The sequence below is a fragment of the Maniola hyperantus genome, chromosome 8 (assembly GCF_902806685.2).
Source record: "Maniola hyperantus chromosome 8, iAphHyp1.2, whole genome shotgun sequence".
In the NCBI taxonomy this organism is placed as follows: Eukaryota; Metazoa; Arthropoda; class Insecta; order Lepidoptera; family Nymphalidae; genus Maniola; species Maniola hyperantus.
In genome coordinates, this window is record NC_048543.1 from 2,202,801 (window position 1) to 2,230,007 (window position 27,207).

Below are 27,207 nucleotides of genomic sequence, written 5' to 3' on the forward strand. Positions count from 1 at the left end.
TGTAACAAATGTCGCGAGTAAATGACCTATTTATTTCTATTTGAAAATACCGTTGGAGTTGAAAGTACTTAAATACCTATACTGTTCATTCACATTCATCTCTACCTTTTAGAACCGAACTGCATACAGCAGTTACTATATGCAATCCAAATACTAAAGGACATCGGCAATATTTCTCCGCAACTTCACAGCTTTCATACTTGTAGTTTGTACGTATTGTGTGTTGACTTTTTAAACGTAAGAATCTATCTAATATATAAGATAAAGTTGAAAACTAAAACTCGACTACGATCGTCTTAATAAACTCTGAAATGTTATAATAAAATTGAATTTCTGCCACTTGGTATATATTAATGTAATATTATATTTATAAACTCAAAATTTTCTCTTCTTTCATTTAACACTCCACTCGATACGATAGCAAAAAATTTTGAGTCCCGGACTTTTTGTGGTGCAACATCCACCGTACTTATTTATTTAAATTGTCACCCATATCATAACATCAAATCCATTGACACCTCATTTATCAAAATCGGCCCAGCAGTTTAGCCGCTACAGTGAAACACACAAATACAAACCTACATACATACAAAGACTGCCAAAATCATAACCCTTCCTTTCGGCTTTGCCGTAGTCCAGTAAAAAGGAAAATGCTGACTGACTGATCTGGTACCTATATCTTTCTAATTCGCAACCAAAACAACCGATTAGGTTACCAGAGTAGGTATATAAATATTTTTTATTGGTTTTATTTTACCGTTTTTTTAATCCGTATTTCCATATTATTACTATAACGGCCGGTTCACACATGTCTCCGTTTTACTGTTCCGTTTTATCGTGTACATTTTTTTTTTCGGCGATGGCGTATGTAGTTGTATAAGCGACTTCACACATGGCACAGTATTCTGTATACAGTAAAAAATATCGTTCCGTAAAAAAATAACATTCCGTTTTGTCATCGAATACTGGACGGACGGAACGGAAATATACGGATACGTAGAATTTTAACGGATAGATACTGTGTGTTTTACTGCGTGTTTTACTGTGTGGTATACTGCGAGTTTTCTGTTCACACATCGCATACAGTAATGACGGATCCGTTGAACGTTATACGGTGCCTATGTGTGAACAGAGCATAAATTTATGACGTATCTGTTAAAAATGTACCAGTAAAACGGACTCCCATGTGTGAACGGGCCGTCAATGTGTAAACATCGTTAGTGAAGGTAACTAACTTATAAGGTAATTTTTAATGCCAGGAACTCCTAAAAAATCTCAAGGGATTCAAAAATCTGAATTCACGCGAACGAAGTAGCAGGATTATCTAGTTAACAATATTTCAATAAAATTCTTTCATTTTAGAAATGCATACCTAACTGTGAATCAAAACCGTATAAAACATTCACGCCAACTAACAGAAACAATTATCAAAAATAACGAGTGCAGTACAAAGGAGCAAAATTTAAAGCTGCTCGTTTGACAAGCGGAATATATTTTTAAAAATGTACTCTGGCTCTAGCCTCTAACTTTTATTTAGGATTTAGGCTATTAATTAAAATGTCACGCACATATTCATTTTAACATTTTGATAACTGTGTTTGGCTACGTAGCTAAATAAATTATAAATACTACATACCTATTCTAGATTAGGCCGCGAATTTGACCCCTTGGTTTTGTATTCGTGAGAACTCTTTGATTTTTCGGGACAAAAGTAGATATTCAGAATGCAAGCTATCTCTGGACCATAGTCTGCTGAAATCAAGTGGATGGACTGTGATAAATAGGCAAAAACAAAAAACAGACAAATAAACAGACAGACAGACAAATATCCATATTATAATCACGCGAAAGTGTTTGTTTGTAGGTTTATTAGTTTATCCTTCAATCCCATCGCACAACGGTTCGACGTGATTTTTTGCATGGGTATAGTAATAGACCAGAAGAGCCATGGGATTTTGGAAACACGCGGGCATCAGTTAGTTTATAGATATGGATTCTGTGCGTCCACACAATTATATGGCGTGTTCGATGCTGCTGAAGTTATCTACTAGCATTTTCAGCGCCGAGAAAAATATGTTGCGTGCGAACATTTTGCCTCCTGCGGGAGTGTGCGATCAACATTTAGGAGAATTAAAGCTTCCGTAGACAAGAAAAGGAAAAAATATTACGAACAAGCAGATACGGTATTGGGATTAACTTCGTTAATGGATTATTGATTTATAAGCGTCCATAATGTGGTTCAGCGAATGGGGATTTTAATAAGGAAATGGTCTGAGTAATTAAAGTAGGAAAATATTCTTTGTTGTCGGATGGGTTTCGTGACTTTTATGTGATTGCATATTCTTTACGATTTTTCGAATTAAATAGTTACTTAAATCTCTCAAACATTATCTAATGTGATTCTATAGGTACCTACCTACTTTGTTCAAAAGGATAACATTTTATTTTACATAAATTTACCAAAAGCTATTCGGATTACGTTACACCACTGCCCCCTCACTACCCCTATTATAAATTAATGCGAAAGCGTGTTTGTTTGTTGGTTTGTCCTTCAATCACGCCTAAATCTACGCGTACGAAGTCGCGGGCATCAGCTAGTAACGTAATATAATAATTAATTAATTTTACGATGCTTTTATTGCTTTATTAATATGATTAGGTAGGTAGTAGGTACCTCGACTTCATTGCAATTTAGGTTTTTTAAAACACGTAGGAAGTCTATGATTTTCCGGGATAAAAAGTAGTATATGTCTGTCTCGCGGGATGCTATCTCTTCGTTAGTTGAAGTTGGTTGAGCAGATGGGCAGTGAAAAGGTGGACAGACACTTTCACATGTATAGTATAATCCATACACAACGATTTCTTACGCGCCATTTTAACTCTGAGTCAACTGTTATGTCAAAAGCACGGTTCACATTTAAAATAAGGACTAAAATCTCAGAACAAGGACTGTTAGAAGTAGTCCTATTGTGACACTTACTGTTAGAGCGAGATAGCTAAATGCATTTAAGCTCTTGTTAGAACGTGACAAAATGATTATGTTTTGTCCCTATCACCGTGGCCACTTTTTTTGTTTGCCAAAATGTATTTGTACGTGAGTATTTGGCAAACAACGTGAAGTGTAGAAAGAATGACATTTCACAAGTAAGAAAATCTGCTTGAGCGAGAGGGACTGAGGGGCCACGCTAGCAAATCTGGACATATCTGTGACTAAAATCGTAGGTACTTTTGACGTGACAGTTGACATAATATAAAGTTAAAGTGGCGCGTAAGAACTCATTTTGTACGGACTATTTTAGTATGGATTGCCTCTTTTTCCGGTTCCACGAATATCCGAAATTCATTCGCTAACCGATACATAGCCTCGACAGTGTAGAGAGCGTAGACGCGAGCGGACCGCTAATTAAAACTTAAGCGGCTGGCTCGGACAGTCAATTTTAGGACTTTTTGCTCAACCTCCCCGAATCCGTGCCTACTCGTGCTACACGTACAGCCTACAACAGAAGTTCTGACGTACCATATTTTCATTCGTTTCACTCCTTTCTTTAATTTTTTATAGATTTTTGTACGAGTTTGAGTGATTTGACGTACAGACTGTTACCGGAACGCTAGCAAAAAGAAGACAGGTGATAGTACTGATGATTACTAGACATGTGTCCGCTATAGCTTAACTTAACTGAAAACCGTTGCCGTGCCTATAGCGTACCGTAGCGTTATTGTCGTAGCTAGCAACGGTTATCACTATGACGAACCACCTGACAACGCAACGCTGCCAACTGGCAACTGACAATGCATTGTACGCAATAATTATGCCTTCTCTTTTTTTCTTTCACTGAAAGCTGAGAAGGAGCGGTTATTGGCTTAGTAACTAAGAACTTGATAAACCAAAGCCGACCTTATCTCTATTACGCTAAGGCTTAACTGTACAAGTACTTGTCCATTACACTTTAATCTATCAATTTTATTACAGTTAGCCTTAGAGTAATAGAGATAAGGTCCTCTTTGGTTTTTCAATCGTCGTGAAATGTTTTTGATTAACTGGACTGTGGCAAACTATCCGTGCTGGCGTCCACTATAGTTTGACCTATGTCAATGATCATTATAATTAAACTTTGCTGCTATGAACTTAAGGTTGTGATTACTTCACGATATTCATGAAAGCAAAATTGGTTTTATTTTAGTAAAATATGCGCGCGCTAGCTATACAGACGGTATTGATACGGCAGCTAGCTTAGTTACTAAAACGGAAACCGTTGCGCGTTGCGTATATTAAAGTTGAAACACAACTCTGATACCGATAATCGGCAACGGTAATTAATATCGGTATTGAAAGTAAATAACTGTTGGATAACCGTAGCCAGAAATAGCCAATAACGCCCATCTCTAATGATTACTGATATGATACCACAAAAAAACGCGAAAAAAAAAATTTGGCAATGCCAAAAGAAATGGTTATGATTTTTAACATATTGTAACAAATGTACTATGTATGGTATGTATGAAGGTGTGAATTGATTCGTTTTTATGGTTCGGATGACATAGGCTACATTTTATACGAGCAAAAAAGTCGGGTCTTCAAAAATCCATATCCATACTAATATTATAAATGCGAGAGTGTGTCTGTCTGTCTGTCTGCTAGCCTTTCACGGCCCATCTGTTCAACCGATTTTGACGAAATTCGGAACAGAGATAGCTTGCATCCCGGGGAAGGACATAGGCTAATTTTTATCCCGGAAAATCAAAGAATTCCCACGGGATTTTTGAAAACCTAAATTCACGCAGACGAAGTCGCGGGCATCATCTAGTTTTATATAAGTAAATAGTTTTATTATTCAACTAATAAACTACCCTTTTTTTCCGTGGGGAAATCCTCATGGATACCACCGCACCCGGGGAGGCACGGAGGTTATGTCGGACTCTTACCGACTAAAACCTCACGATGTTCCACGCATCGCCTGGTGGCTGGGCTACGGGGCCAAACACGTTCGCGCAACAACAGCTAATAATTAATAAACTACCCTGATGTAACTTTAGTTGCCAGTTGTACATCCTCGTGTGTTTAACAACGATGCAATTTGTTTGCAAGCCGAAAGCTTTTTGTACAGTTTCAAAGTTAAAGGCTTTTTTGAGAAAAGTTGATAAAGTTATTTGGGAAATGGGAGTATGCAATTAGGCAGAGAAATGCGAATTAATCGCGGCAAAGAAAAATTGAGAAATGAAAATATAATATAAAAGAAGAAATTTTAATTATAAATACAATGCCCGGTGACGCATCAGATGTTTGTTTCAGATGTTTTGAATCAGAATTAGAAGGGCTTAGGCTATTTTCCACCACGCTGCCCAAGTGCAGATTGTGCAACAGACTTCACGCACTTTTGAGAACATTTTGGAAAACTCTTAGGCATGCAGGCTTCCTCACAATAGTTTTTTTCACCGTTAAAGCACAGTCTACTCATGTGGTTAAAGTATAGTGATATATATTAGCTAACGCATTTAATGATATTTAGCTAACTTTGAAAAAGTTCGAAATTTCAGCCAGCCGTAAAAATATTATAACGTTATGACTATGAGGTAGGTACCTAAGTAATTATTGTAATAATTATAAAGTGTTTGTCCCGGGATCGAACCTTTACTTCCTTACTAGGAGGCCGACCTCTTAACCACTATCCACGGCTTTTTCACGTCTGTAATAAATCGATATTTTGGGAAAATACAAGATTAGATTCGGGCAGGTTGGGGGGAGGGGTAGACAAAAACGTCATTAAACGGAGTAGAGAGCAAATCCGCAGGGCGCGCCTTTGTGTTGACGCTGTTAAAGGAATTATCGGCGGCTCTCCCACTCTCAATCCTGCCTTCGGTTTGCAGCTTTGCCGATAAATAACATTTTGGTTTGGATGGGTTCAAAGGTTTTCGGCAGTTAATTGTTGCTAACAAAGGTCTTATGGTCGGAGGAATTTGTGATGGGTGCAAGGCGTGAATCTATATCCTATACAATATTATAACGTATAAAATTGAACTCCATGAAATAATAATGATGATAAATTATGAACTAGAATCCAGAGCCGGAAAGCCAATTGAAAAAAAATTGTATGTCATTAAATACTCCTTGGTAAAATCAGTGCTGCCAATTTAGTGACTAAAGCTCCTAAAGTCGCTAGATTTGACGACATTTCGAAGACGTGAGAGACTTTTCCTCACTTTTAGTGGAAAAGAACATTTAGCCACTTTTCTAGCGACTTTTGAAAAGTGTCTATATTGAAAAAAACTACTTAGTTAAATAACTAGGTATTTAAAGTTAATTAATTTTATAAAAATAGTAGATTATACAATACAACAAGGGCATAAAACAAGTCATATTTTTATCTGAGATATATTTTATCTACCCGAGCCGAAGGCGAGGCCAAATATTTTAGTCGAGGATAAAAATGGGTTTTGATGTTATTCACTCTTACTCACTTCACTATATAATATACTATATATAGTTATTCACTTCGTTTGCAAGGAAATGAAATAATAATATTATATTGATAATAATTTTCTTAAATATAAATAATAATATAGTTAAGCTCTTACTTGTATCTGATTAAAAAAAAGTGAGGGGATCAAGTCCTCAAGTAACCATTTTTTTTTTACATATTGAATGGTTATACTTATACTAACTATAATACTAATACTATAATTACTATAACTATTTGAAGGGGATTCACCAAAACAATATAATACAATGGTCATCCAGTAAAAATCGTAGTTACTTTTTTGTTTTATATTCTGATTTCATTGACTTCTAGCGACTCACTTTTTCTATGCATGGTGAAATCTGGCGACTTTTCGCAGAAGACGTCATAGCGACAAAAGGACTTAAAGAGGTGGCAAGTGGCAACACAAATTCGTTGACATTGACACTGATTACAACAAATATTTGTATATCTACACTGATCTACACTTTACATAGATTTTACTGGAATAGCTGTATTGTATTTTATTTACCTATGTATTTCACTGATTATTCATCTAATAAAATCAAAACAAAATGTCGACTACAAAAAAACATCGTGACTTTGTGGCTGAACCTATGGAAGAAAAGCCCGTTACAAAGTTAGCTGGAGTTGGAGAGGTCCTTGGAAAGCGATTAAAAAATGAAGGTTACGACAAGGTATACAATGTAATTAGGTATCTAGAAGTTTCGTTTAAACTTAAGCTATCAACTAAACCAGTGTTTTTCAACCTTCTTGAAAACTGGGGACCCCTTTATAAGTAAAAAAAATCTGGCGACTCCAGCAATTATGTTTATATTCCAAGGTGTATACAATTTGTGCTCGTTGATAAGATAGACACATTACAAACCCATGAGAGTAGACAGTGCCAAATGTGACCCAAGTGTTGTTTTAAACCTATCTACATCTTTTGTAAGTAGGTACATGTCTAATATCATTGTAAGTTGGTGTGTAAAGCAAGCCTAGTAAAAAGTCTGCAATCATATGAATTTGGATCCAGTTAGCTCTCAGAATAATACCTTTAGAAGTAACCCTATTGTGACTTACTGTTAAAGCGAGATAGCTAAATGCATTAAGGCTTTTGTGAGAAAAATATTATTTTCTGCCCTTATCACCATAGCCACTTTTTTTTGTTTGTCATGATGTTTTTGTATGTGAGATCTTGACAACCAATGTATGTATATTCAAGAATTTTAAAGAAATAATTGATTTGTTTTGTTGTTTTTGAAGTTATTGTGCAATAGGGGGTTGCAGTATACTAGACTACAATAGCCGAAGCGAACATAAAATAGAAGGAATAACATTTCACAAGTAAGTACCTCTGCTTGAGCGAGAGACTGAGGGGGCCACGCTAGTTGCATATCTGTTAGTGTATATCTGTGAGTTACCTAAAATGTTCCAATTCACATTGAAAAAGTTTGACTTATGATTTGCTCAGGTTCAAGTAACTAAATGTAATTGTTGTAAATGTCAGTTTATGATCTTTGCTTCAGAGCTACGACACATTTAAGTTGATTAAGTATTGACTTAGGATTTTTTAGAACTTGAAATTTCATTGATTCCGTTTTAGGGCTCTGTACTCGAAGGGTGCCAATGGACTGTATTACTAAGACTCCGCTGTCCGTCTGTCTGTCCGTCCGTCCATCTGTCTGTCTGTGGGGTGTATCTCGTGGTAGGTGGAAAAATAACAAAAATAATAGTTTGACCTTATTTCAAATTAGTCTTTAGACTTATTGCTAATGTGTTAAGTATTATTTTAGAATTTTAAAAAAAAATCCCATTTTAAAAAACCTGGCCACTTGAGCAATGCCATTTTGTTTGTGATCTATCATTTATACCTACAGTTCTTGCAGTTCATGAAGGTTAGTGAACTTTACTTGTGGTAACGTCGTTAACATGGTCATTGCGTAAGCGTGCGTGCATGTAAGACCAATCAGTCGCAAGCAAGCGCTGTCAAACGCACACATTTAGTGTAACTTATGTATACCGATACGACTTAAACACAACGATGAGTCAGTGGCCTTCGTGAAAGGCAAAAACTTTACCTACTATTCTTTATCAATGTTTCTACTTCTTGTTTCAGGCTTATGTTGTTCTGGGACAATTCTTACTTTTTAAAAAAGACAAGGACCTATTTGAAAAGTTTATGAAAGAAACTTGTGGTGCTGATTCTAAACGATCTGCAGAGTGTTACCAGTGCTTAAAAATCTGGTGTGATAATTTTTTGAGTTGAGAGAGATTTGAGGTATTACAGAGAGAGCTATGCGTGGAGTTTCGCTATGTGATCAAATCAGAAATGAGAAGATTCGTAGGAGAACTAGAGTAACCGACATAGCTCACCGGGTTGCTAAGCTGAAGTGGCAATGGGCAGGGCACATAGTTCGGAAACCGATAGACGTTGGGGTCCCAAAGGAAGCCCCCCCCCCCCACTAGCTGACCCCAATATTTTATAATGTGTGTGCCATTTGTATTTACAAAAATTGTTCAACTGACTTGTGCAATATACCCATAAGTACTTTTCCACAAAAGTTGTGAATGTGTTTTAATCAACTACGAAAATTAAAAAAAAAGGTTCTAATTCGAATTGTATATGTAGGATATACCTAACTACGTGGATCCGGCTGAAATTTGGCATGAATTTGGTTCCATTTTTACCATTTTGGTAGGGAACTCTAAAAACAAGATTGGTTCTGTATCATCCAAAACACTTAAGTATCCAGTCTGAGAACGATAGTGCTATTCCACGATCCACTGTTTTTAATAATTGGGCTCTCAAAGACGTTTCGCCTGCCTTATTAAAAGAGTTTTCCAGTGCCCGAGGCCCAAGTCTTGCAGGGCCCGTTTAACAATCTACCGGGACGAATGATCAACTGGCCTAAGAGTAGACACAGTATTCTACTCCGCTACCGTTAAATACTTACCTAGACTACGTGTCTAGGCCATAGCAAACAAAAATCTTGTTTAAGATGATGTCAAAATTATTATGGCACTGGACATCGAGTTGTAAGCAAAAACGAGTAACTAAGCAAAATTTTTGTTTGAAATTTTTTGTCTTGTCTAGTACAAAACAAAATATTCCAAACAAAAATTTATAAAATAGAGGTAGCTGCGATACAAAGTTTATTTTGGCATTTCATCAAGGGTAAAATGGAAATTCAACTCACTGATAAAAATTAAATACAATATACCTAAGTTGTTAGTGTCCACTAGAAATGCATAAAAAAACTTACAGACTGCCAAAAAAATTTTCATTTTGGTTCAAATTCAAATTCAAATTTCTTTATTGCGAATATGGGTAAACAGTGCAGATATTACAAAACAAAAAGGTACAGCCACAGGTAAGGTACAGGTTAAACATATTATTATTGTAATTGTTTGTCATTATTTATTTTAAAAAAATCAATCTTCAAACAAAGTTGGCGGCAAACATGTCTTCACAACTCTAAATGCATATTAATGCAATACACCTTCATATTGTAAAATTTACGTCTTTGACCCTGTGGTCTAGTTGTTTTAACGTTGCGTAGGTACTATATCACCTCCGTTAAAATCAAGAGGTTGCATAGCTTTTTGCCCTTTAACAATCTACCGGGCCTTATATCAGGATGCCTTGTTGGGGATATTTTATGGAAACTATAAACTTATTTCGTTTAATAAAGTGCCTCCGTGCGGGTCTTTTTATGAGGCAAATAGATTTAACTTCCATCTTTGCGAGGCTCAGAGTTTTTTTTAAGAATATTAGGCATGTTAAATGTCTAATATTCCCCTTTCCTCTCCAACTAAGCGTCAAGCTTGTGCTAGGTACGAAAATACTTATTGCAACGGACGGGGTTTGAACCGTCGACCTTTTGGTTTTCAGTCCACTCCTTTACCCGTTGAGCTATTGAGCTCTAAATGCATGAAACCTTTTTATAATTTTTTTTTACAAGTAAAATTGACCCAGCATGCATACCTACCTACTGTAAAACAATCAATGTGGTATCATTAGAGTCATTAGACACTCCTTAATTTTTAAAAAAATTAAATTAAATTAACAACATACCTATATGTATAATAGATATATCGGTAGATATAGTACGCGACAGGTTGAGATGGTCATCAGGGTATGATGCGTTCGCCCGGGTTATTCCCGTTGAGTCACACCCCCGTGTGTAACACTGACACAAGGTGCCAACAATTTCAAAACCTTCCCGTTGAGTAACACTGTTACAGAACGGGATTTTTTTGAACTTGTTGGCACCTTGTGTCACACCTACATAAATACATATTATTGCGCGTGTATCAAGTATCACCGGGTTAGAGCAGGGGACGTGCGGGGGCGTTCCCTCCCCGATTGCCATCTCGACCAGACGCGTAATTTAAGTACCTACCTACATTATAACATCCAGTGCTCTTTGGTCATGTATGACCTTCAGAAAGATATTAAATAAGTACGACTTTTGTTAAGTCTTGTTACTTATTTTATTTTCTTGACTTGTTTACATGATCAAGTTTAGTGGCTAGTTATGACAGGTGTAGTGGCCAATCAAGGCGCCGGGCGCCGGGCGGTCTTCTCGGCGGCTCGTACTTGGCTGATCTCCAGGGCCCCGTGACCTTTGCCGTTATTACGAGATTGACAACCTCGACCCTTGGTCCGGGCGAGCCAGTAAATTGTGATCGATCCCAATCAATTAATTTGATGACATATACGTGTAACTACCTACCTAGGGTTGCCAGGCGTCCGGATAAAGCCGGACATAGGTAGGCTTTTTGATTGCGTGTCCGGCCAAAATAAACGGTGTCTAGCTTTTGTTAGGCTTTTTAAATTTCGCAAACGAGCGTGGCCGAGCGCAGGCGAGTCGACTGTCGGTCGCTCCCGCATGCGGCAGTGCCGCCTGACAACAAGATTTATGACAATAATAACAAAAGCTTGATTTTACATACAATTTTTTTGTCGTACCTATTAATACTAAGACACAAAATCCTCAATAATGTAGGGTGTCCGGCCTTTCTAACCAAATGTCCGGGCAAACTGGCTGGTCTGTCCGGCTATTAGATTTGGCGACCTGGCAACCCTATACCTACCTATGAGCGTCCGATGTTTCTATAGGTTGCTGGGTTTGCTTAAAGGGGCTTTAGAGTTGTATGTATGGTACGCGACTGGTCGAGGTGGCAATCGGGGAGAGAATGACCTGCACACCCACACAGCCCCCTCGCTAACCCGGTGCGGGTGACGTGCGGGGCGTCCCCCCGCCTCATCCCCGATTGCCATTTTGATCTCTGGCAGACTATACCTATTTGGTAAAATACCTTATTGTATACGACGGTAGCAAGTAATTACTGACTATTTTATCATTAATGCAAAAGTATGTTTATTTGTTGCCATTGGTTTGTTCTTTAATCAACCTGCAACGGAGCAACGGATGCAATATGACCGAGAGTTTTCCATAATTTTCTCAACGGTGGCGGTGTATGAAGTCTGCCAATCCGCACAACGTGATGGACTATGGCCAAACCCTTCTGAGAAGAGACCCATGCTCAGTAGTGAGCCGGTGATTAATAATAATGATGATGATATGGTTAAAAAAATAAGTATAAGTTGACGTCATAAACGTAAAGAAATTATAGACAAATTAAAAATATAACCCTTTTGGAAGAGGATCGGACGGGAAAAGTCATTAAAATATAGGTAGGTACATTATAATTGCAACGTTAAAACGTTTTCGTTTAAAATTAAAAACTCCCTTTAATTATCCATTTTTCGGAACTGTAGGCCTGAATAAATTTAGTTAACTAAGACAATGTTAAAACATCTGAAACGTCCGCCAATAATTGGATTCCATTTTGATAAAACTGGAAAGCCAAAGTAATCCTTGCTAAACTTTCGTTTTTTTTTTCACATAAATTGACAGCTATGAAAGGCTCCGAGATGGATCTGAAGATTGGAAGAGATTTAAAGTCGATACCTTTTTTTAGGGTTCCGCGCCTCAAACAGAAAAAGAAACCCTTATAAATTAAAAAAAAAACATGTATTCAAAGTAGGTAGGTACCTACCTACTGTTATAATCTTTTTGATAGTCAATGGTTGGATTTGTAGGATGATATACCTAGTGGTGATTAATAATTACGTAAACTTAAAACCAAAGCTACAAGGGTTGCAATCGCACCCAGTTCTTAACTCTGAACGTAGTTAGGTATCACAGGTTCACTTTGTTGTTTAAAAAATAAACGTTTTTTCTTTCTTTCTTTTCTTTCTTTATCTATTTATCTATCAAGACTTTTCTCTCAGGAACATGTGGAGACATCAAGTTGAAATTAATATGAAATATTCAAGTCTACAATCCCTTGAAGCTGTAAATAAATCAAACTTCAACGCAATCAAAAGATACGGCCGATTATGCCGCATATTTTGACACTCGCAAGGGAATCAAAACCTTTGAGGTACTTCCCGTTGACTTGAACCATAGCAAGAGCCAAGAAGCAATGTCTTTTAGCACAAGTAAAGGGGAAAATCGTAAAACCATAAATTTGTAGTTACAAACTTGTATTTGCAATTGGAAATAATTTTAGCAACAAAATATTTTACTTGCATCCTTATCCAAGGTACGGAACCCTCGGTGCGCGATTCCGACTCGCACTTGACCAGTTTTTTTTTTCACTTATATTATCAGGTAACTTTCAGCGATTCCATTTTATAAACTTTATTCTATTCGAGTGCCGACAATTATCCCTGAACGCGAAATATCTTGAGAGATAAGTTCGCTCTTTTAAAGCCACTTAACGTTTTAAATAATATAATGTAGCTGGGTACTTTGGAGAATCGGTTTTACAACTTTTTACTCTTCGGTATAAAAGCGATATAATTAGTTCTTGTTACATTTTCATTTGAATTTATAATATCCTCATTAACTTTTTAATATTGGATGTAGATTTTTTATATTAGAACTTGAAAAGCAGGGTGTAAAACTCTGTCATAAAACCCATTTTGCCCTCGACTTAAATATCTGCCCTCGCCTTCGGCTCAGGTAGATAAACGTTTTATTACCTTATTTTGCAATCTACTATTTCACTTCATAGGTCAAAAACCTTCATGACGCGTTTAATTTTAATTTGGCGAAGATATTCTCGTAACTTTCCCAACATAGACATGATATTGTCTAGACATATTTAATTTTCTATTACAGCTTAATTACACCGCTCCAAAAAGGCTATATCTAGTCCTACCGCACTATTTCATATCCATAACGAGGCCAGATTAAATAGTGTACAGGGTAAGATTTTCAGATGGGCCAGTGAGGCGAAAATAGAAACCCACTGGAAAAAAATACTCTAGTTATTGTTGGTTGGAAAAAGGTGAAAAGAATTTATTTTCTTTTTCGATTACCACAGTAACAAATAACAATTAAAGATACTGTCTGACTGGTTTGATCTCGGGTCTTCCTTTTTGAAGTTATGTGTGCTTTAAGTTATTGGAATTCATAAGTTTTGAGTAGGTATCACTTGCTTTTACGATAAATGAAAACATCGCGAGGAAACTTGCATGCCTGAGATTGCTCCATAATATGCTCAAAAATGTATGAAATCTGCCAATCTACACTAGGCCAACGTAGTGGACTATGGTCTTTAAACTATTCTGAGAGGAGTCCCGTTCTAAATAGTGAGCTGGCGATGGGTTTAGAATTTAGTTGAAGTTTCTAAAAAAATTAGAAAATAAACTCAGTTTATTAAGTACCTACTAGCTTATGCCCGCGACTTCGCCCGCATGGACTACACAAATTTCAAACCCCTATTTTTTTCTACCCCTAATTTTCAAAAATCCTTTCTTAGCGGATGTCTACGTCATAATAGCTATCTGCATGCCAAATTTCAGCCCGATCCGTCCAGTAGTTTGAGCTGTGCGTGGATATATCAGTCAGTCAGTCAATCCTTTTATATATTTAGACTAGCTGACCCGCCCTGGCTTCGCTCGGGTGGAGTTTAAAAAATTGAGATGGGGGTTCAATTTCCAAAAATCCTGAAATCCATATTTCTTCATTTGTTACCGAAAACCCAAATACCAATTTTCATGCAAATAACTTGAAAAATGACGGACTTTCATACAAACTTTCATCCCCTATTTAACCCCCTTGGTAGTAGAATTTCCAAAAATCGTGAAATACGTATTTATTTATTTATAACCGAAAGCTTAAATACCAATTTTCATCAAGGTAACTTCAAAAATGACGGACTTTCATACAAACTTCCATCCCCCATTACTTAGGGGTAGAATTTCAAAAAATCCTTTCTTAGTGGATACCTACTCTTTACAAAGAACACACCCTCAAAATTTCATGTCTCTAAGACCAGCGGTTTAGGCTGTGCGTTGATATATATGTCAGTCAGTCAGTCAGGACTTTGAATTTTATATATATAGATAACTAAATTATTTTTTGCTAAGTTACCGCTAAATACCTACTGTCAATTTATTAATTACTTAATTAACTAAACATAAACTAAAACAGTCACCAAGCTACAATTTATTCACCCACTTTTGCTAAACTATGTGCAAAATGCTAAAATCACGAAGAAAATCAAACTTTAGCGTTAAAAGATAAATACGAGATTCAGTTTCAGTTTTCGCCTCAGCCTTAATCTCACCCTATATATTATGATAGTACCTGAAGCACGTAGGAGCCCGTCCCAAGTCATCAAGGAGGATATAGCGTATCTAATGATAAATGTAAGGTCCTCGGCAACCAATTATAAACTCTAGGAGCACGACCCTACAGCCCCAATCTACCTGTTACGTTCATTACAAACTAAATTATCTTTTGTTAATATCATACAGTTTGCTATTAGTTTTAATACTGTCTTAATGAATGTTCTAAACGTTTCTTTAAGGGTATATTAAACGCTTATTAGAATAAAAAAATATGGATGAAAACAAGATGGACAAAAGTTGCCCCAGGCTGAACTATGCCTATCATGAACTTAATGCCACGACCGCAAAACAACATGCGATTTTTTTTTTCTTAAAATAGAAGATTTTTTACTACCATTAAATGGCAGATATATCATCTCTGTACATTTATTAAATGGCACATATATATTATCATCTCTGGACATTCTGGGGCACGCCTCCATACAATTTTTGTCCATCTCCTTTCAAAACATACCTAATCGGTTTTGAGAAAAGTTTAGCAAAAAATACTACCAGGAAAAATACTACCTAAGTAGGTAGTTACATAGCAGAAAAAAATGAATATTTAAAGAAAAATGAAAATCCGATGACCTCTCTGGCGCAGTGGTAAGCACTGTGGTCTTATTGTGGCAGGTCCCGGGTTCGATTCCTGGCAAGGGTTTGCAATTTTATAATTTCTAAATTTCTGGTCTGGTGGGAGGCTTCGGCCGTGGCTAGTTACCACCGTGCCGCCAAGCAATTTAGCGTTCCGGTACGATGCCGTGTAGAAACCAAAAGGGACATGGGTTTCATAAAAACTGCTATACCCGTTTTAGTTTAGCCCGCTTCCATCTTAGCATCATCACTTACCACCAGGTGAGATTGCGGTCAAAGCGTACAGACATACATTGGACAAGTACACGGATAGAGTATAAGTAAATAATATTTCCAAATAACATAGAATAGAATATAAGTATTTTTATTCAAGTAGGTACAGTTCTTACAAGTGCTTCTGAATCGTTAACTAGTTTAATTTACCACTGGTTCGGAATGCCGTTCCTACCGAGAAGAACCAGCAAGAAACTCGGCGGTTGCTCTTTTCAAGTGATCAATTTACAATATTATTATACCATACTGTACAAGCAATTGCAGCCCCGTGCGTAGAAAAATTTAACGCGATGACGTCTCAAATATTTCTTTTTCGTAGTCCAACAAAAATCTGTCAGCTTAGATGAATGTATACTATCTCTATGTCTGTCAGTCTTTTCTCCCTCCCATAAGACAAGGGAAAATTACAGGAAAATTACAATGAAAAATGTCAGATAGATTGTTACGACGAAGTAGTACTTAGAAATTCTTTGGTTACGAGCTTGTCAAACGTACCCACAGACGTCGTTCACAATTTTCATCTCGCTGTGTTGGAAGCGTAAAGGCACGAACATAGTTAGAGAACTAATGGCCACAGAAATAGGTCGTACCTACAATACGTACTCACTCCACGGAAAAAAGTTAGTATTGCGCTCTCTCTGTAACGTGATCCCATACAAATGACAAAGACGAAAATCTCAGTGGGCGTTAACCATTTTGAGTCACCAATGAATCACAAGTTTTACATTCATTCGAAAACATAGTTTTTGTGTTCTGATTAGTTGGTGCCTAAAAATGGTTAACGCCCACTGAGATTTTTGTCTCTGTTATTTGTATGGGATTAGTAACAGAGAGAGCCAAAACGTCAAATCAGAGTGACATCACTTGCCAGTATTTTGATAAAAAGTTACTAATTTGACTAGTCGTCAAATACCTGATAGGTAGGTTTAACCAAAAAACCTGCTTATTGTAATCAAGTCAAAAACTGAAAATAATTAATCTGATATTTGACAACTAGTCAAATCAGTATGTTTTTATCAAACGTCAAAACACGTGCTTAGTATGTGAGCTTCTATGAAATACTGGCATGTGACGTCGCAATTATATTTTGACGTGCTTTTTTAGTTTAATCGATAATAATTTAAAATGGTTATTACACTTAAAAATAACAAAGGACGTGGATATTACGTATTTTGGAAGACCCTTTATATTTTAATCATCACTGAGAAATAATTTATTTTTGACATAGGCAAATACCGTATTATGACATAGGTGTCAGCTAAAAGACTAATATACGACGATAATAATAAATATTTTTTATTCAAGTAAACTTTTACAAGTACTTTCGAATCGTCGGATGCATCTACCACTGTTTCGGAATGCCTTTCCTACCGAGAAGAACCAGCAAGAAACTCGGCGGTTGCTCTTTTCAAATATTTGATATACCTACAATATTATACCATGTATAAAAAAGTATTTGCATTCCTGTGCGTTGCTGGAACGAGCTGCAGGTCAAATCCACGCTCTTTTATCATTTAGATAATCTTTAATTGTGTAATATTCTTTTTTCAGGAGCATACTTTTAATAGATTTTTAAACTTGTGTAAAGGTAAGTCCAAAATAGTTTGCGGGATTTTATTATAAAAGGTTATAAAGACTTGCTTATTACTGCCACCAGCTCCGGAGCTACAGTATTTACGGAGCTTATGGACGAGGCGGGCGCGAAATTAAGAGATTCCCAGCATCAGTACAAACAGGCGGAACGACCCTTATTACACCGGCCCCGGTTGCGCGTCGCTCGAGTACGCCTATATTGACGCACGATTACTTGAAAATAACCAAGATATAAGTGGGACGTTATTTTTTGTTAATGAGCAACCTGAAAATAGTTTGTTCAGTAATCTACTCGATTGCAATATTTAAAGTGACAACATGTTTACCCCAAAAATAGCCATGATGCGGACAGCGGTGCGTTATAAAATCCGCTTTGAATTTTAATCTATCAATATCCGGTGCGGAAATAATTAGGTAATTGACTCCAATTTTTTTATTACTCTATTATAAACTAGAATAAAAATAATGACGTAAACTGAAAAAACTAAATAAATCGATCAAATAACAAAAAAGTTATAAGCATATAAATATTTCTCATTAGACAGAGATAGCGATACAGCAGTTTGACGTCACACCTACTAATGCCATCGTAGCTTCGTGCGGTTTCATACAAAGTTTCGTTTTGCGAGAAAGGGATAGAAGACCCTCCCACTTCAAAATTAAAATGCCTGTAACTTTGTAAATCTTTGTTGGATTTTAATATTTTTTTCAGTGTAGGTACGTCATTATTTTTATCCTAGTTTATAATAAAGTAATAATATTTATCAAATTCAAAAGTAGGAAAATACCCAATTCTGCAGTTCTTTATGTATACTATGTAGTTCTATAGTACGTAAATCTACCGTGGTGGGCGCTAGCTCTAGATGTCCGCCTCCTATTCGAACGGTTGGGGGTTCAATCACGGCCACGAAGTAGGTACGCACCTCTAACTTTTCGGAATTAAGTGTGGTATAACGGTGAAGGAAAACATCGTGGAAATCTGCATACGTACGAGTTCTCTATAATATTCTCAAAGGTGTTGAAGTCTGCCAATCCGCACTTGGCCAGCAGAGCCAACCCCTTCTCATTTAGCGTTAATAAAAATACTTCCTCAAGATTAAAAGTGTCAATTAGATCCTTGTGGGGATTAAATTATCATTATTATAAGTATTACCATTCGGTAATTAAAACAGTTTTATTCAAGATCTTTGTACGAAAGCAAAAGATTTTCACAATACTGGAAAACATTCTGAAAAGACTTGAATCATTAAAGCCCGCCCGGTTACTCGAGTGCGAAGTAAGCTATGTATCAACATCGCAGTCGTATAAACAGCGAAAAATATGTCTCTCGGAAATGTTTTCAGCTGCTAATTAAAAGTCCCTTAGAATGTGTAAATTTCATTCTTCATATCAAAAATGTGCATCTCGCCGCGCTCTGACGGTGACGGCGAATATTTTGTATAATATGATATTTTTTTTAATGAAAGTTACAATTTTACGTGCTTTGACTGTTGCCCAAGCACTATGAATGCGACAACAATTTCTTTTCACGGCCTTTTCATCCCCAAAGCATTGCAGAAGTCGTGAGATATAATATTATGTACCAGTACGCGGCTGTAAGTGATGAACAGCGGCCTTTAGAATGACATTTCATCTTTGTAGAGTGTTGTCTCAACGACAGAGACAGTGCTCTACAAATCTGCTATCTCATTCTAAAGATCGATGTTCATCACTTTTGACCGCGTACTTTACCTATTACACTAACTGAATGCGACAACACTTTCTTTTCACGGCTTTTCTTATTGCCAAAGCGTTGCAGAAGACGCAAGAGAGATGTGTCACACTGACTGTGCTTGGACTGCAGAACGCATAAAAAAATTCCTTACAGTTTTTTTCTGACAGAACAGTGACGAGAAATAACAAGCGGACTGCATTTTAAACTTTTAGTCTAGGTACCTACTCTATTAAGCCTAATAAATTAATTATCATTTAATGGAAAAATGAATTACTGACGTACGCTTTACTTGTACACCAACACAAAAAAGAATAATAAACAACAAAAATAGAAATTGATTTAGTTTATTTCCGTTTATCTGTGAGAAATATGGCTCTCCGGGTTAAAAGTAGCCTTTATCACTCTTCAGATTTTTAACTATAGGTAACTTTGCGAAAAATCGCGTCAATCTACTTGCTCCGTTGAGGCGTAACGGACATAGTACCGACATAAAACTGTACGAAATTTTTTTTTCTTATGAGTTTTTAAAAATGAATATCTAAATATATAGGTATATAAAACGAAAACGTGACTGACTGACTGACTGATCTATCAACGCACAGCTCAAACTACTGAACGGATCGGGCTGAAATTTGGCATGCAAATAGCTATTGTGACTTAGACATCCGCTAAAAAAGGATTTTTGAAAATTCACCCCCTAATGGGGTAAAATAGGGGTTCGAAATTTGTGTAGTCCACGCAAACGAAGTCGCGGGCATAAGCTAGTAATACAATAAAACTTAAAGCTAGCCTTATCTAATTACTATACAAATCATGCTCGCGTGGCATGGTGCCAAAAATGAGACCTTTGTGTGGTTAGAAATGAAAAGGGTCCCACGTTGGGCGCCATTTGAAAATGAAGACGCCGTAATAAAGCTGTGTATTTGTTCAGGAATCAGAGTACGTGCTGTAATCACGTTTATAAAGTGCGAGGGGCTCGTACGCGTAATTCATGAGCTCATCGGTTGCATCGGCTGTTTGCCTGTCGACTTTTAGCTAATTAAAAAAAATTGTCTTACTTAAATTTGATTTCGAAAAGAGTAAGTATTTACACATTGAATAGATACGCCCAGAAAGGAATACTCCAAAAAAATGAGTGTTATATTTATTGAACGCAAAAACGACACCTTTGTGTGGGTAGAAACTAGAAATCAAAAAGGTCCCACGTTGGGCGCCATTTGAAAATGAAGACGCCGTAATAACGCTGTGTATTTGTTCAGGAATCAGAGTACGTGCTGTAATCACGTTATAAAGTGCGAGGGGCTCGTACGCGTAGTTCATGAGCTCATCTGTTTACATGTGCCGACTAAGTGGATGTGTTTGCGTTCATGGAAAATTATTGTCTTATTTAAATTGGGCTTAGAAGAGAGTATGTATATTTACTAAAGATTATTTACTGGTGGGAGGCTTAAGTAGTGGCTAGTTACCACCCTACCGGCAAAGCCGTGCCGCCAAGCGATTTAGCGTTCCGGTACGATGCCGTGTAGAAACCAAAGGGGTATGGGTTTAATAAAAACTGCCATACCCCTTCCAGGTTAGCCCGCTATCATCTTAGACTGCATCATCACTTACCATCAGGTGAGATTGCAGTCAAGGGCTAACTTGTATCTGAATAAATAAATAAATAAATAAAAAAAAAATTGGTACTCATTCTGAGCACAACTCAATTTTAGAGTAGGTATTCGCATCCTCTTACTAATATTATATGAAAAGGACAGACATAGTTTGACAGTTTTAAGTTTAATTTAGAGCCGTTAAACCTCGTGACTTTAGCTGCCAGTCGCGAGCGTATCGTTTAAATTGGAAGCGTGCACTAAAATTAAGACACTTTAAATGTAAAATTCATGTTCCGTCCTTTTTTAGCAATATTAAAAACAAAAGGATACAGATACGCTAAATTTAATTTAGCGAAAAACAACAGAATCAGCGCCAATGTTAAGCTCAAAAGCCTAATAGCAAATTGAGCTTTTGGTATATTATATCATGGACTTCGCAAAGTAACGCCTGCTTTTTTACAATAGTTAATATAAATGATTATAATATTATTATTTAAATGTTTTAATTATTGTGTCTTCGACCTTTTCCTCTTCTTTCAAGTTTTAATACATTTAATCTGGACATGCTTTGCAGATTAATATTTTTTAATTCAATCCATTTAACTTTACCATAATATTTTCTGGATTGAACTGCTTTTTCGCGATAAAAAGTAGCTTATACCCCTCTCTGGGATGCCAAGCTATTTTTATAATAAATTGTGTCAAAATCGGTTAAATGTTTGAGCCGTGAAAGGGTAACAGACAGACAGACAGACAGACATATTTTTGCATTTCTTGTTATTAGTACAATACGCGGCAAAAAGTATGTATATCGACATTTAGAAGGAGACAGCAGATTTGTAGAGCAATGTCTCTGTCGTTAAGACCGACAAAATGTCATATAGGTATGAGTGACAAGGATGCTCTACAAAGCTGAAATGTCATTGTAATGGCCGATGTACATTACTTTCTGCCGCGTACCTTGTCCACGCTTTAATTTGGATATTTAATGGATAACAACTGTATAAATAAATAAGTACTTTTCTACATAATACTTATTATTATTGTTAAATGTTAAGTGTTAAATTTTATTCTGCACTGCGGTAATAATATAATAATGAGGTGAACAAACAGCCAAATGCATATTGTTTGTAATGACTTTAGCACGAACGAAGTTATTGTTGGCTTGTTTGCCTGGATTCGGAATGTTTTCACTAGTTTCACTAGGGAATCTCTTATGAAGAACTGGTGGCTGTAATTCACAGTCAGTTACACTAATTCACAGTCACATCTACTTCATTTCATCATCATCATCATCATTATTATTAACCGATAGACGTTCACTGCTGGACATAGATCTCTTTTAGGGACTTACACACGCCAGGGTCTTGCGCCTCCTGAATCCAGCGGCTCCCTGTGACTTGTTTTGATGTCGTCTGCCTACCTACCTACCTAAAGGTCGAGATGGCAATCGTGGAGGGAAGGACCCGCACACCCGCACAACCCTTGCGCTCACCCGGTGACGTGCGGGGCGTGCGTGGGCGGACGCCCACCTCACTCCTCAATTGCCATTAATTGCTCAGTTGGTTTTTCTTACAACCCGGTAAGTTACAAAATTTCATACTAAGCACAATGCTTTTTTGAGCCTCTATAGCTCAACGGTTAAAGGAGCGGACTAAAAACCGAAAGGTCGCCTGTTCAAATCCCACCCGTTGCACTGTTGTCGTACCTACTCCTAGCACAAACTTTTCGCTTAATTGGAGGGGAATGGGGAATATTAGTCAGCAAACAACTTGGCTAATATTCTTTTAAAAAAAAAATGCTGGTTTCTTCGAGACACGTGTTGGTGCTGTATTACGATCTAAGCAGTATTTATTTAGCTGTATTTAAATATAAACAGACACGGAGATTTTAAAAATAAAATAAAATATTACAGCTCGAGTAACTGAATAAACGAATTTTTTTTACAAAAATCCTAACTAGTCGTTATTTTAACAAAATTTTAAGAATGTTGCAAAACGTTTAAATTCTTTTATTTTTATAATAACTACAAACGTTTGAGATAGATACATCATACAGTTATTTCTGTCGAATTATCTAATACTAAATTATACCCGCACTACGCCCGCTAGACTAATTTTTTAAATCCCGTGAAATCTCTGTTTTTGGGATAAAAAGTAGCCTATATCCGAGTTCCGAATCCGGGATGCAAGCTATCTTTGCACCAAATTTGATAAAAAATTAAATAAACAGGTGGGACGTGAAAAGCTAGCAGACAGACACACTTTCGCATTTATAATATTAGTAGGTAAGTATGGGTATGGATTACGAACTTCGTGTAAAACTTTGGACAGTAATTAACAATTATGTATTTTGTTCCCCTAATTCTTACCTGCGATGTGTAGTGGCAGTTCCCCCTTCTTCCCCACTAAGCAAGTTCGCTGATTTAATGCGGAGGTGCCAAGATAATTTTATGCGCGGCGCAGAGCCGGCATTCTGCAAAACCGGCAGCTAATTACCCTTTGTTATTTTATGTTAATAAATTTCATCCCGATTACTGGAGAGCGCTTAGTCGGTTTCATGTTACGGGCTGGTTTGTTTTATTTCACCGGTTTTGATTTCGACTCGCTTGTGAAAAAATCTGGATGATTTTTGTAACGTTTATATTGGAACCCGACAGCATAATATTTATATTATGGTTCTGTAAGTGAACGGTGCCAACGGGACCCTATTACGAAGTCTCCGTTGTCCATCCGTCTGGCCATCTGTTTGTCTATCAGCGGACTGTATCTCATGAAACGTAACAGGTATACAGTAGAAAAACCCCACATTGTGTATGTGTATTTCTATTACAAATATTATTTGTTATATTCAACAAATAATACTTATTTGTAAAAATTTCAAAATGGCTGCCATAAAAGTTTAAAAAATTAAAAGTACATAGTGTTATGTCTCGTAAAATGGTACAGAATCATTTGTGTGGGAGTCCGAATCGTATTTGACCATAGCCGTTTTTATTGTAAATGTATCAAAAAATACGCGCTCGCTTCACTCGCGCTTTTGGTTTTTTTCTCATGAAAAGATTCGGTCAAGACCCTGATAAAACCCCCTCTAAATCAATTCCTGGCTAATGCCATGTACCTGACTGGTTTTATTTGATTTTCAGTATTTGAGAGCATATTATATTATGTAGCTTATATTATGCAAAATAAAACATTTAATCATTCTAATTCGGATATTCTACAGAATAAATATTTACGAGAGTATGCCCAAGATTTTGTTGACCTGGTTGCTACCTCACTTTTCTACTCTCGTACCACAAGGCGTCGCCAAGGTTTGCACCCATAATATTATTGAACTTACTTAGTCAAAATAATACGGACACCCATAAATCGATTTGCTTGCTTGAACGCTAAACTGCTAAATAGATAAACTATACTTACCTACCTTCTTAAAAATTATACACTTACTCGTACCACCTCGTACTATCAATTGCGATCATATTCAAGCGCTAACTTATCATCGAAAAAAAGTAGCTTTTTATCTGCGTCATTTCCTCCCAGCAATATATCCGGACATCTCCAACGCATCGCTACAATTTATACAATAGCGCGAATAATGTCGGTACGTAGGTACCTCGCCCCTTATTGAAAACATTTACATATCTATGTGGGCCTCGGCGGGCGACTCGCACGACAATGGATAAAGGGAAATACGACGGAAAATGCTCACTATCTTTTATGTTGGAGAATACAGTTTGGTAATCGATTTATTCAGTTTTCCTGTACCTATTTATAAATCAAATCCTTTAGATTGACTACAACTTCAAACTGAAGTTCAAAGGAAAACGCTCACGACAAAAACCAAGAAGAGCCGCCGCAAGAACGCCTTTTTCAGGACTATACGTCCTGTACAGGCGTTTCATCTATGAAAAAGCATTTTTAAAATGTTGTCGTACTTGCACTTTTCGAGATATTTTTATTGTTCTGCTAATTTATTCTTAATTTTTATATTTAAAACAATAAAATATAAATGAAGTGAATTTTTTAAATGCAATTAAATGTTCACATAAACCGTGAGGTACCTACGAGTATATTAATTTTTTTGAATTAAAACTGTGCACAGAATAAAATTATTTAACTTAGGATTGATATTTAAATTCCCTAATAATTAGATTTTCAATGCAAATACTATAAAAAAATATTATTTGACAAATTAGCTCTCAAAAAATATTCAGGTTAATTTACTTTTATATTTATACTAGTATTTTGCTCGCTGCTCGAGCTGCTAAAGCAGCTCTCGAGGTCTATAATCGCCATTTTGAACAATTTTAAAAAAGTCATACAAAAATAAATTCCGCCATTTTGAATTTTTTTTCAATCCATCGAGTAGACCTCCGGATCCTGATCATCTCTTGCCAAGAAACCATTCTTCCATCTGTCATACCCTCCGAGATGGACGCCGATGAAATTTGTATGGCGGCCATCTTTTTTTCGGAATTTAAAAAAAAAATTCAAATTTTTGGCAATTGGATGAGGTTTCGAATGACATTTGGTCGAGCACCTCCCACCTATCTTCAATACCTTAAGCGTGCCCTTCACCCGTCTCCGAAATCCTCAATCATCAGCTCTCTCCATGTGTTGCCCTAAAGGAATCTTTGTCTTCTATACGAAAGTATTAGTGAAAAAAAAAAGTTTCATACAAAATTTTACAGGAGGAAATTTTTTGATAATCTCGGCCGCCATCTTGTTTTTCCAATTTTTTTCACTTTTTCTAAAAATCGTTTGATAACATCTAAAATAACTGCAAGTTTAAACAAAATCGGTTGGAAAACAAAAAAGTTACAAAAGTCAGGTCGGCCGCCATCTTGTTTTTCTGAAATGTCATAATTTTTCCCTACTCGAATCCCACTTCTGAACATATCTCCCATACATTATTATATCATTTTCTGTCTCTTTCTAGGAGAACAATTATGTCAATGAGTCAGTCAGTGAGTGAGTGAGTGAGTGGTAATTGAGCTATATATAGTATAACTAGTATTTTGCTCGCTGCTCGAGCTGCTAAAGCAGCTCTCGAGGTCTATAATCGCCATTTAGAATAAATAAAAAAAGTTTTTAATTTTGTATGAAAAAAAAAAATTCCGCCATTTTGATTTTTTTTTCAAGTCATCAAATAGACCTTTAGATCCTGATCATCTTTTGCCAAGAAACCACTCTTCCATCTTTCATACCCTCCGAGATGGACGCCGATGAAATTTGTATGGCGGCCATCTTTTTTTCGGAATTTTGAATTTTTTTCCAAATTTTTGGCAATTGGATGAGGTTTCGAATGACATTTGGTCGAGCACCTCCCACCTATCTTCAATACCCTAAGCGTGCCCTTCACCCGTCTCCGAAATCCTCAATCATCAGCTCCCTCCATATGTTGCCCTAAAGGAATCTTTGTCTTCTATATGAAACTATAAGTGAAAAAAAAAAGTTTCATACAAAATTTTACAGGAGGAAATTTTTTGAAAATCTCGGCCGCCATCTTGTTTTTTCAATATTTTTCACTTTTTCTAAAAATCGTTTGCTAATATCTAAAACAACTGCAAGTTTAAACAAAATCGGTTGGAAAACAAAAAAGTTACAAAAGTCAGGTCGGCCGCCATCTTGTTTTTCTGAAATGTCATAATTTTTCCCTACTCGAATCCCACTTCTGAACATATCTCCCATACATTATTATATCATTTTCTGTCTCTTTCTAGGAGAACAATTATGTCAATCAGTGAGTGAGTGGTAATTGAGCTATATATAGTATAATAACACGTAAACAAATAGTGCAAGTTAGCCAAAATAATTGCATGTTTAGTTAGGTGCTCGCAATTTAATGCAGGATAAATTCCACACAGCCTGAGCGTTCATACAATAACACCGAGCGCTGTGCCATGTGTTACCTTGCTAGAATAACAACGTTTATTTTGAACGGGTGTAAATTTATTTTTAACAATAATTTTTTACTGCTTCTACCTATATACGAACTAATAAATTTTATTTTTATAACAGTTTTTTACTGCTCCTCTCCAAATTCTATGATTCTAGGCTCTGTTTGTATGGCCCCGCAAGATTTTTTTATGCACCATAGTTTTTGAATTATCGTGCAACATGTCGAAAAAATACGTTTTTAGTATGGAACCTTCGTTGCGCGAGCCTGACTCGCACTTGTCCGGTTTCAGGACTTGCAGATGCCTGCGACCTCCACCGTCTGGATTTAGGTTTTTTTAATCCTATATACACAAAACAAAGGCTAACAAAAGTAGCAAAAACA

The 27,207-nt window shown here is 36.5% G+C and overlaps 2 protein-coding genes across 6 annotated transcripts in view; both read left to right on the forward strand.

Annotated features, from left to right (window-relative positions):
* The window catches only part of bru3 (bruno 3), a 312,519-nt gene that overhangs the window by 222,478 nt on the left and 62,834 nt on the right, over nucleotides 1-27,207 (forward strand). The gene's annotated exons all lie outside the window — the stretch shown is intronic.
* Nucleotides 6,919-9,022, forward strand: LOC117984180 (barrier-to-autointegration factor-like). Its single transcript, XM_034970794.2, has 2 exons — nucleotides 6,919-7,153; nucleotides 8,578-9,022. Exons 1-2 carry the CDS (start codon nucleotides 7,031-7,033, stop codon nucleotides 8,725-8,727), a joined length of 273 nt encoding a protein of 90 aa, XP_034826685.1. The 5' UTR covers nucleotides 6,919-7,030; the 3' UTR covers nucleotides 8,728-9,022.